Below are 12,641 nucleotides of genomic sequence, written 5' to 3'. Positions count from 1 at the left end.
ACCAAAGCCTCCTTAACTCCTCAAATTCCCCAATCCGCCTCTATAATTCCATATATTTTTGTCTGTACTCCTGCTTAGACTTTGTCTTATCGATTGTTGTTTATCTATTTGCATGCATTTCCTTCTAGACAAGGACCCTGGGGCAGTTCTGCTTGACTAGTGAGAAATATTTACTAAATATTAGGATGACTGGGGTCACTTCATTTTTCTGTGTCCCACAAGAGTGAGTTTTTTTTATCTACAACCCCCTCTCCCATATTTATACTAGATGTCCCCCTACTCAAAGACAAGCAGAGAAGTTGGTCTTATGCTCTTCAGTTCATTTATATCGGGAAAGGAGGCAGAATTAATCAGCGTGGTGAGGAGACTTTGAAATGATGTCAAATGGGGAACAATAGGAGGAACTAGGATATTTAGCCAAAAGTAAAGGAAAATCAGGTGGGATATGATACCACTTTCCAAATATTTGAAAGGCTGTCATGTAGAAAAATTATAGACTAATTGTTATTATTAGTTTGTCTTCAGAGGGCAGCTATAGGATGAATAGGTAGCAGTTTGGGTCTCAACATTAGGAAGAGCTTTCTGAACATGAGATCGGGAATTTTTCATGAGTGAAGCTGTGAAAAGAGGCAGAATGACTAGTGGTTTAAAGTGCTCTAAAGTAGATTTTTTAACTTGGACAGCGTTGGACTAGATAGCTATGCTGAAGAATCTGAAGTTTTCCTGATTTAGTTCTAAGTTCCATGACCATGAATTTCATAAAAATATTTATTGTTTTGGGTTAAGACAATCTTCTATACATTCAGCAGTAATTAAGCACTTTTGATATGTTAAGTACTTACTGTATGCCAGCTCTTGGGCATTTGGAAGTCAGTAGTAGGCTTTTACTGTCAAGTAGTTCATATTTATAAGTGTAAAGATTTTGAGTTTTTCTTCTTTTTAATTTTTGAGAACCAGTGAATAATTTGTTTTTATTATTCTCAAGATTAACAATTCCTAAAAATCAGTTTTGAGATTTACTTCCTATCTTAATCCATTTAGCCTGCTATAAAAAATCCTTTAGGCTGGGTAATTTATAAGCAATAGAAATGTATTACAGTTCTGGAGACTGGGAATTCCAAGATCATGGCACCAGCAGATGCAGTGTCTGGTGAGGGCCTATTCCTTATAGCTGCTTCTCTGTGTCAGAACATGCTGGAAGGGCCAAAAGTTTCCATCAAGCCTCTTTTATAAAGGCACTAATTTCATTCATGAGGGTGGAGCCCTCATAACCTGATCACCTCCCAAAGTCCCCACCTCTTAATATTACTTCATTGAGATTAGATTTCAACGTAGGAATTTTGGTGGGACACATACATTCAGACCATAGCACTTCCCTTCCAAATACTAAAATTGTTTTTCTCTCTTCTTTATTTCCAGCAATGTCTCAGGCTGTGCAGACAAACGGAACTCAACCATTAAGCAAAACATGGGAACTCAGTTTATATGAGTTACAACGAACACCTCAGGTAATGACTAAGATGACTGCCAAGGGGCATATGAGACGTGTAAACTGGGATACATTTTTAGAACATGAAAACTTAAATAGAACATAGAGTAATAATAAATTTATATTCAAGCATTCCTGACTTCTGTATGTTGGCTAACACTTTATTCATTGATTGAACAAATAATCTGAATACTCTATACAAGCTTTTGTGGTAGGTACTGGGTGAACAGTGGTGAATAAAACAGATGTAGCACCAACCATGGACTTTACAGACATTGAAAAAGTACATATCTATAAAATTCACATGTGAGAAGTTGTAGAAAGTTGGGCAAGTCCTCCTTGGTGTGATAAGTACTGATAAGGCACCAAGGAAGACTGTTTTGAGATGATGGCAAAGACTAGGGGAGGAGCAGGTTTGAAGGCAACAAACATGCTTAACACTGGATTAATTTTGAGATTCCTATACAACAGGCAGGCAGAGATGCCAACTGTAGATGATTTTTATATTAGTCTGAACTAAATACAAAATTTTAGGGATTGACAGCACATTTTAAGCAATAAGAATGGTTAAACTCATCCAGAGAGATGAGCAGAGGACCTATAACTTCATCCAGAGCTGTTTCAACATTTAGAAATTAGGTAATGGACAAGGAGCCAGTGAAGGAGACTGAGAAGAACATCCAGAGAAAAGGAAGGAAAAACAGGAGATTGAGAGAGAGGGGGGATTTAAAAGCTAAAGGAAGCCTTACCAACATGGAGAAACCCCGTCTCTACTGAAAATTCAAAATTAGCCAGGTATGGTGGCACGTGCCTGTAGTTACAGCTACTTGGGAGGCTGAGGCAGGAGAATCACTTGAACCTGGGAGGCGGTGGTTGCAGTGAGCTAAGATTGCGCCATTGCACTCCAGCCTGGGCGACAAGAACGAAACTCCGTCTCAAAAAAAAAAAAAAAGCTAAAGGAAGTATTTCAAGGAGGATGTAGTTAAAGTGTTTAACACTAGTGACAGGCTTAATAAGATGAAGGTTAGACAAGTGTAAATTAGACTTAACAATACAGTTGGCCCTCCACATACATGGGGTTCTGCATCTGTGGATTCAAGCAACCACAATTGAAAAAATCCAGGAAGAAAAATTTTCACAAAGTTCCAAAAACCAAAATTTGAATTTTCCATGTGCTAATAAGTACTATGTTGAATCCATGCAAGTGAGGTGCTGTATGGGCATTGTATTAAGTGTTAAAGTAATTTAGAGATGATTTAAAGCAGCATGCCCAGGGACCAGTTTCATCCATGTGCTAATAAGTACTATGTTGAATCCATGCAAATGAGGTGCTGAATGGGCATTGTATTAAGTATTAAAGTAATTTAGAGATGATTTAAAGCAGCAGTCCCCAGGGACCAGTTTCATGGATGATAGTGTTTCCATGGATCGGAGGTGGGTGGGTGGGTGGGGGATGGTTTCAGGATGAAACTGCACCACCTCAGATCATCAGGCATTAGATTATAATAAGGAGCATGCAGTCTAGATCCCTTGCATGTGCAGTTCTCAATAGGGTTCGGACTCTTACGAGAGTCTAATGCCACCACTGATCTGACAGGAGGCGGAGCTTAGGCAGTAATGCTTAACTTGCCTGCTGCTCACCTCCTGCTGTGTGGTCTGGTTCCTAACAAGCCAATACCTGTCCATGGCCTGAGGTTCGGGACCCCTGATTTAAAGTATGTGGGAGAATATGCCTAAGTTATATGCAAACATCATGCCATTTTTTTATAAGGGACTTGAGCATCCAAGGATTTTGATATCTGTGGAAGTTCCTGGAGCCAATCCCCCATGGATACCAAGGGTCGACTGTATATACTTGGTGACCTTGACAAGAGCAAGTTCACCTGAGTAGATTGTACAAGTTTGAGGGTTGATTGGAATCATGGTGCATTCTCATCATTGGTTCACGTGATGAATCAAGGATATGATAATTATATATATATGGCCCAGTAAGGGGAGGGTAGAAGTGACAAAAGATGAATAGGCAATTCTTCGGAGAAATTCAGCTATGCAGGGGAGCAGAGAAATGGAGCAAAAACTGGAGACCAATGTGAAATTGAATTTTCAGTTGTGTTTATAAGATGGAGATAGAGGCCGGGCGTGGTGGCTCAGACATGTAATCCCAGCACTTTGGAAGGCCGAGGCCGGTGGATCACCTGAGGTCAGGAGTTTGCGGCCAGCCTGGCCAACATGGTGAAACCCTGTCTCTACTAAAAATACAAAAAATTAGCCAGGCCTGGTGATGCACACCTGTAATCCCAGCTACTCGGGAGGATTTTTTTTTTGAGACAGAGTCTCGCTCTGTCATCTAGGCTGGCATGCAGTGGCGTGATCTCGGCTCACTGCAACCTCTACCTCCCAGATTCAAATGATTCTCCTGCTTCAGCCTCCCAAGTAGCTGGGATTACAGGCCTGTGCCACCATGCCCGGCTAATTTTTGTATTTTTAGTAGAGACAGGGTTTCACCATGTTGGTCAGGCTGGTCTCGAACTTCTGACCTTGTGATCCACCCACCTCGGCCTCCCGAAGTGCTGGAATTACAGGTGTGAGCCATCGTGCCTGGCCGAGGCTGGTGAAATTTTTAGTTACACCAAGGTGGTTTTCCCTTTTTCTTTTCCCCTACAGTGCTACACATCTGCACAGGTACAGCCCTGGAGGAGAACATAGATGGTTGAATTTATCCAGGGTTGGGATTTTGTTAGGCATGTTCTAAAGAGGCAGAGGAGAACAGACTTGATTACTCTCTGGGTCATCAATATACTCTGAGTGATAGTTTCCTAAATCAAGTTTGTCTAAGTGTTAAACTAAGGGAAAAATGAAAATTTTTTATTTCATATTTATATAGAGAGGCTGAAATCTAACAAACATTTTATTAATGCTTGAGCCCTTTATGAACAATAGCTATAGTTTCTATATTTTTCTTTGTGGAGTAATCCATCTTTGACCATATAAAGAAAGCACAAGTATGATGGACTGCCAGTGGAAACAGGAAGCACAGGAGCATATTGAAAGCCACTTATTTATACCTGCATCTTCCTTTACAATTCTCGCCATACTAGAACTCTCCTCAATCCATAGGAGTTGATACTGGTGGCATTAGAGCTGAGTAATCTGTGTTCTCACTGCCAGCTTGTGGAGAGGGTAGTGAACCAAGTAGGATTCACTAATCATTCTGCAGCAGGGGAGATATGTCCTGAAATTTTACATTGGAACTCCAGATGCATTTTGGAGAGAAACATTTTTAGGCATGACAGTTAGATATAGCAATACATTTTATACTTTGGATATATTCTGGTTTAAATCAGCTCCTGGGTTAGCGTGAGAAGCTGACTACTTTGTATAAAATTGCTCTGTGGAAAAGAATTTTCGGGGTTCAAAAGTATTTTAAAATGAAATTCTATTAAGCTGTTTATAAACTAGAGAAACTTTTATTGGAATCTTGTTTTAATGGGCAGCATGAAACATAATTTATTGTGAAAATGGTGTAACTTTTGAAGGTGGACGTTCTCTGAGGGTTAATTTAGCCCTAACTTTCTCATTTTGCAGGTAAGAAGACAATGTTAAATAATTATTTAGACTCAGCTAGTTAATTTGACTAGAACTAGATCTAACCTAAGGTATATGATTCCAAATTCAATTTTTTGTATTATACCAGACTAATTTCCCACTAGTAAGCTTTTAAATACATTAATATGTTATCTTTAGCATTAAAGCAAGAGCATTTTTATAACAGTGGTGGTGAGGCTGAGGGGAGCTGTAGGCGATTATAGTTGAAACAAAATTAGCTGTGAGTTGACAATGGCAGTGGCTGGGTGATGGGTACATATATGTTTGTTTTTACCATTTCCAGTACTTTTATATGTTTGAGCTTGTCCATAATAAAAAATTAAGTAGCTTTTAATTTTAAAGTGACTCTTTTACAGGAGGCAATAACAGATGGCTTAGAAATTGTGGTTTCACCTCGAAGTCTACACAGTGAATTAATGTGCCCAATTTGTTTGGATATGTTGAAGAACACCATGACTACAAAGGAGTGTTTACATCGTTTTTGTGCAGACTGCATCATCACAGCCCTTAGAAGTGGGTATGTTGAAAAGAATTGTTATACTAGGTACTTAATTGTACCACGAAAGTGCTTTCCAGGGTTTGAGAAATACATTTTCTTTTTTTTTTTTTTTTTTGAGACAGAGTTTCGCTCTTCTTGCCCAGGCTGGAGTGCAATGGCACGATCTTGGTTCACTGCAACCTCTGCCTCCTGGGTTCAAGCGATTCTCCTGCCTCAGCCTCCAGAGTAGCTGGGATTACAGGCATTGCCACGGTGGCCGGCTAGTTTTTTTTTTTTTTTTTTTTTTTTGTATTTTTAGTAGAGACGGGGTTTCAACTTGTTGGCCAGGTTTCAGCATATTGAACTCCTGACCTCAGGTAATCCACCCGCCTCAGTCTCCCAAAGTGCTGGAATTACAGACATGAGTCACTGCACCTGGCCGAGAAATACATTTCCTTTCCTTTCTCCTTTTTCTTCTTTCCCCTTTCCCCTTTCCTTTCCTTTCCTGAGATGGAATCTCACTCTGTCACCCAGGCTGGAGTGCAGTGGCACGATCTCGGCTCACTGCAACCTCCACATCCCGGGTTCAAGTGATTCTCCTGCCTCAGCCTCCCGAGTAGCTGGGATTACAGGCGTGTGTCACCACGCCTGGCTAATTTTTGTATTTTTAGTAGAGGGGGGCTTTCACTGTGTTGGTCAGGCTGGTCTCGAACTCCTGACCTCGTGATCCACCCGCCTCAGCCTCCCAAAGTGCTGAGATTACAGGCGTGAGCCACCGTGCCTAGCCGAGAAATACATTTTCTGTAAGTGTTTGATTGAAAACTAGAAATCTTTCTAAAGCGTAAGTTTTAATTGTAGGAAAATCTTTGTATTGAAATCGCTGATTTTTAGACACTTCATAAGATGAGTATTTGTTTTGAGGAAATTACAACGCATAAAACCACGATTTTTCCACTTAAGTATATAAAATAATATCCATATGAAAGTATTAGTTCAGTAAAATAATTTATTACATATAAATTAACATATATATATTAGTGGGTATTTTTTCCTTGCAAAGCATGGATATCGGAAAGGGGAAATTTAAATTAGAAAAAATAGATTTTTATTTCTAAGATGGTTATATATAAATTATCTTGGGAAATACTCAAAATTTTTCTTTCAACGAGTGGTATAGAGGGTTTGAGGTTTCCAAAATCTTGCTTACCCACTAGTCAGATTTTCAAGGAAATTCAGGATAATTGGTTTACATTTCTGTGACTTATTAAAGGTATTGGAATAAAGGTGAATAACTATCCAGAAGCTGGGTATTTTTGTCTTTAGCCCAAAGATACTAGCATTGTTTACATTTGCTTTCCCCTCCTTTTATTTAGCAACAAAGAATGTCCTACCTGTCGGAAAAAACTAGTTTCCAAAAGATCACTAAGGCCAGACCCAAACTTTGATGCACTCATCAGCAAAATTTATCCAAGTCGTGATGAGTATGAAGCTCATCAAGAGAGAGTATTAGCCAGGATCAACAAGCACAATAATCAGCAAGCACTCAGTCACAGCATTGAGGAAGGACTGAAGATACAGGCCATGAACAGGTATATGGGAAAGAGGGTCAGAGAGGGTAGCTATTTTTCTGAATACTTTATTAACAATTAAATTTACTTTTTGAAAAACGTAAAATACAGTAACAAATAGTACTGCATGATTACCTTTCGTGCAGGTATAATACATGCCTCCAGGCATAATAGGGTATTTCATTTAAAATACTAGAATCTCTGTTTTACTTACTTTTTTCTCAACTTATTCTATTTCTTCTCTTCTTTTTATAGCAAAATTCCTTGAAAGAGTTGTAACTCCAATTCTTTTCCTATTCTTTTATGAACCCCCTCCAATCAGACATTCATCCTCACCACCCCATCATATTGCTCTTATCAGTGTTATTAGTGATCTCTTCATTGTGCCATCTAATGGCTGATTCTCAGACCTCGCGTTACTTAGCAGCATTTGACACAATTAATTTCTCCCTTCTCTTTGAATGATTTTCTTCACCTGGCTTTCAGGAGGCCATAGTCTCTTGGTTCCCTTCGTATGTCATTAACTGTTCCTTTACTTGTTTCTTTTGTACTTTTTATTTCAGTTTCCCCAACTGTGAAATATGGTGTGTCCCAGAGACCAGTGTTTGTTTCTCTTTTCAATACAAAATCTGTCTCCAAATTATCTTTCTCAGTTTCATAGTTTTATTTACCATCTGTATGCTGATGACTCCCAAATTTATATATCCAGCCCGGACTTACCTGAATTTTAGACATTTCTCCATATGGGTATCTAATACGCATCTCAAACTTAACATGATGAATACTGAACTTACTCCCTACTTCTCTTCATTCTTACTCATTTTGGTTGATGGCAATTCCATCATTCTACTTGCTTAAGCCAAAAACTTTGGAGTCAGTTTTTATTTATTTTTTTTATTTTTTGAGATGGAGTCTTGCTGTGTCGCCCAGGCCAGAGTGCAGTGGCACCATCTTGGCTCACTGCAACCTCTGCCTCCTGGGTTTCCAGCGATTCTCCTGCTTTAGCGTCTTGAGTAGCTGGGAGTACAGGTGCACACCACCATGCCCAGCTAATTTTTGTATTTTTTAGTAGAGACGGGGTTTCACCATATTGGCGAGGCTGGTCTCAACTCCTGACCTTGTGATCTGCCTGCCTCGGCCTCCCAAAGTGCTGAGATTACAGGTGTGATCCACCATGCCTGGCCTTGGAGTCGCTTTTAAATCTCTTTTACACATCCTGTATTCCAGTCTGTAAATAAACAAATATTTTTTGCTTTCTCCATAGTATATCCAGATTCATTCAGGCCACAACAATCTTTCATTTGATGTATTGAAGTAAGTTCCCAACTGGTTTTTCTACTTCCCATGCTTACTCCCACATGGTCTATTCTCAGCACAGCAGCCAGAGATACTGTTAAATTGAAAGGAAGATCATGGTTTTCCTTTGCTCAGAGCCCTCTAATAGCTTCTATTCACATTCAGGCTAAAAACTAAAAGACTTTAATGATGGTTTTTAAGACCCTATATAAGGTGGGCATTTTCCTTACCCTCATCTTCTTTTCCTCTCTGACATTATCGTCTGATTTATTCAGGCCTCAAGGAGAATCATTATTTTCCATAGAAGGAGATAATAGTAAAGTCCATCTCAGTCTAGTGGTTTTCGCCTTGGCTGAACATCAGACTCACTCAGAAAACTTTTAAATCTCATGGCTTTAGGCATCATCCCGGTCCCAGTAATCAGCGTCCAGGCATTTCTGCTTTTAAGTTTCCATAGATAATTCTGGAGTGTAGTCAAGATCAAAAACCACTGGCTTAAAGGTTAAAAGATGTGCTCCATTCTAACAGTATTAAACTGACCTACCACTCTGTTTACCAAAGTATAATGTACTAAATGTTAAATGTATTTATTTTTAGAAGAATTTTACATTCCTAAGCGTTGGAAGGACTTTAATGGTTGTTCAGTTTAGCCTTTTACTAAAAGCAAGACTCTCCTTGTAAATATTCTTTTGGTTTTGCTTGTACATTTCTAGTGGTGGGGCTGTATGATAGGCACTCCTTTCTTTTGTTGGCAACTTTATTACAGCTTCCTTACTGTTCTTCAGACTCACCAAGCATGCTTCTGCCTCAGAGCCTTTGTACTTACACTACTCTATTTCAGGAACCTTCTTCCAAATAATCCACATGGCACACTACCTCACTTTCTTAGCAGGTATCTGCTTAAGTTCTCATCTTCCATTCTAGGACTTTGTAATTCCTTACCCTCCCTGCCTCATTTTTTTCCCATAGCACGTATCACACTCTCATGTGTTACCTGCTACACTAGAATTATGACCCCTAAGAGGGAAGAGACTATGTCAGTATCATTGATTCTTATTAACACCATTATTTAGAACCATGCTTGGCTTAAAGTAATAGCTGCTCAGTAAATATTTATCGATGTGTGAATTTTTAAGTTCTTCCTTTATATTGAATTAAAATTAGTCTCTTGTGTGCAGCAGTCTGGGTTTGTCTTATGTTGAAATACTTATGTTGACTTCTACATACATTTCAGATTCTACTTCTGTGTTTACAAATATTTTTATGTAGGTATATGTTCGTATATGTCCCTCTAAAGGCTTAATATTCACATTCCTCATTTCTTTTTTGTTCCTCATATGACACTCAAGATTAGTGTCATTCTTAAAATGCTACCATCAGGACAGTATGTAGTATTATAGACGTGATTTGATAAATGTAGGATATAATAGACTTAATGTTCTTTATATGAACATATTCTTTAAATGCTGCCTGCAGTTGCATTAATATAGCTCTGTCACATCAATCCTTTTTTGGAAAGAGGTGTGGGATAAAAATAAATATATTGAGTCTTAATAAACCTGTTAGGTCACTGTAATTTATGGTCAAATAACTTTTCATTTGCTTTAGTTGTGGATTTTAGAATATATTTTAGTCTTTATGTTGTGCTATTAATTTTTTGTCCCATTATTTTAGCCCGTTCATACCTTTTTTTCAAAAATTGTGGTAAAAGACATATAACAGAATTTTCCATCTTAACCATTTGTAAGTGTAGAGTTCAGTAGTGTTAAGTACATTCTTTTTTTTTTTTTAAACGATTGGCTCCTCAAAGCTGAACACTCACAATGTTGTGCAGCCAATCTACAGAACTCTTTTCATCTTATAAAATTGAAACCCTGTATCCATTAAGCACTAACTCCTCATTTCTCCCTCCCCCCAGTTCCCGGTAACTGTCATTCTACTTTGTTTTATGAATTTGACTTCTTTAGATACCTCACATAAGTGAAACCGTGCAGTATTTGTACTTTTGGGGGTTTTTTTTGTTGTTGTTATTTACTGTTATTTATTTCTCTTTTTACTTGACTATAGGCCACCAAGTTACGTATTTGTACTTTTGTGCCTGGTTTATATTACTTAAATGACCTCAGCATGTCTATTCATGTTGTATGTGGCAGGATTTCCTTCCTTTTTAGGACTGAATAATCCATTGTGTGTGCTTATGTATTTTTGAATCATAGTTTGTTATTTGACATACTAGTCATCCTCTCTTGGTTTTGCAATGATCTATGAATTTTATAAGCAGGATTTTTTTTTTTTTTTTTAAAGCATGAGTTCTTGAGCATCTTTCCTAACCATTGGACTGTTATTTCTTTGTTCTGGCAATAAACATAATGACAATATTCTTACAAGTGCAAGGCATTCTTTCATATTTCTTTTTCATTATATATTCCTTTTTCCTTATCTATACAGGTAGGGAGACAGGCAGTGTGGTAGGAAGAATGTGGTCTGGTTCACATCCTAGCTCTAGCTCTGGCACTTATTAGCTGTATAACTGGAGGCAAATTATTTAATCTTGTACCTGAGTTTTCTTTGCTTTTCTCAAGTAGAAAATGACATTAATGGTAACTACCTTGACAGGTTATTTTGAAGAGTAAACAAGATTGTATGTATAAAGTGCCTTGCCCGGTAATTAGGTTTAGTATCTGAGCTTGTTAGAGAGCAGCTTCTGTATCCACATTGGTTATTTAGATACCATCGCATTTTCCTCAGTCATTTTGTATCGCCTTAGCTGACTTGGCGGAAGGTCAGCAGGGAGGAAGTACTTACTATTCTTCTTAACTTTTGTTTCCTTAAGAATTTCTTTAAAGAGGCATAAATATCTTCCCTAAGAACTTTTACATTTTCATATTTGAATCATGCCTTTCTTCAGACCTGTAACCCCATGAGAGAAAATGATCAGAATATAAAGATTTGTCAATTAATTCTTATAGTCTTTTGTTTAATAAAGAAAATTATTTTTAAGAGATAGCGTCTTACTCTGGCCCAGGCCAGAGTACAGTGGAGCCATCCTAGTTTACTGCGCCCTTCAACTCCTGGGCTCAAGCCATCCTCCTGTCTCAGCCTCCTGAGTAGCTGAGATGATAGGTGCACCACCACGCCCAGCTAATTAAAATTTTTTGTTGTTGGTAGAGACAGGGTCTCACTTTGTTGCCCAAGCTGGTCTCAAATTCCTGGCCTCAAGCTCCTCCCATCTTGGCCTCTCAATGTGTTGGGTTTACAGGTGTGAACCACCGTGCCTGGCCAGTAAAATTATTAAGTGAATAGAAACATTCGTTAAATTATTTAAATGTTTGCCTGTGGGCAAGAGAGATTTTTTAGACCTTTCAGGAACATGTGGGAAACAATATCATCCAACTCAGAGCAAATTCAGTTACCAGTATTTTTTGGAATTCTAAAGTTCAGTAGCAAACATGCTTCAGATTTGTTGCTTTAAAGGCCTAAAAGTAAATTTTATGCATCCTTTTTTCCCCCTTGACTAGACTGCAGCGAGGCAAGAAACAACAGATTGAAAATGGTAGTGGAGCAGAAGATAATGGTGACAGTTCACACTGCAGTAATGCATCCACACATAGCAATCAGGAAGCAGGCCCTAGTAACAAACGGACCAAAACATCTGATGATTCTGGGCTAGAGCTTGATAATAACAATGCAGCAATGGCAATTGATCCAGTAATGGATGGTGCTAGTGAAATTGAATTAGTATTCAGGCCTCATCCCACACTTATGGAAAAAGATGACAGTGCACAGACGAGGTAAGTGTGTGGATTAGTTTCAGATTATCTAAATTCAGAATGTTTAATTTGGAGGTAAAAGGCAGTCTTGTATAAGAAGTAGGAGCAATATTTGTCATCCCATTGATTGCAGGGGTTCAGTTACTAGCTGCCTAGATTGTTGTTTTCTTCCTTCCTCCCTCATGTGCTTTCCACCCAAAATTGCACATCTGAAAGGAATGACTCTCCTTGGTAGAGAAGGTAAAGGGGCCTATTCAAATTTCTCAGCAATAATACTAGAGTACCAATAGGCTCTAAAACTCATGCTGGCAAGAATGGCTACGTTACCACTGTATCTCCAGCACACTGCCTGCCGTTGAGTACAGATAAGCATCAAATATTTATTGAATGAGGGATTTAATGATATATTATGTTTTAAAAATCCTCAAATTAAC

The 12,641-nt window shown here is 38.4% G+C and overlaps 1 protein-coding gene across 5 annotated transcripts in view; it reads left to right on the top strand.

Moving 5' to 3' along the window:
* RNF2 (ring finger protein 2) overlaps positions 1-12,641 on the top strand; it is a 58,369-nt gene that overhangs the window by 42,303 nt on the left and 3,425 nt on the right. For 2 of the 5 annotated variants that reach the window (XM_063794763.1, XM_514057.8), the window contains 4 exons: positions 1,420-1,508; positions 5,452-5,612; positions 6,947-7,162; positions 11,956-12,228. In XM_063794763.1, coding sequence (XP_063650833.1) covers positions 1,422-1,508; positions 5,452-5,612; positions 6,947-7,162; positions 11,956-12,228 — 737 coding nt within the window. In that variant the 5' untranslated portion in view covers positions 1,420-1,421. Of the gene's footprint in view, positions 1-1,419; positions 1,509-5,437; positions 5,613-6,946; positions 7,163-11,955; positions 12,229-12,641 lie in introns of all 5 variants that reach the window. The other 3 variants (XM_009439610.5, XM_063794767.1, XM_003308638.6) reach the window with 2 other exon arrangements.

The sequence above is a fragment of the Pan troglodytes genome, chromosome 1 (assembly GCF_028858775.2).
Source record: "Pan troglodytes isolate AG18354 chromosome 1, NHGRI_mPanTro3-v2.0_pri, whole genome shotgun sequence".
NCBI classification, from domain to species: Eukaryota; Metazoa; Chordata; class Mammalia; order Primates; family Hominidae; genus Pan; species Pan troglodytes.
The sequence above is the reverse complement of the archived record's forward strand: the minus strand, read 5'-3'. Positions and strand labels throughout refer to the sequence as shown.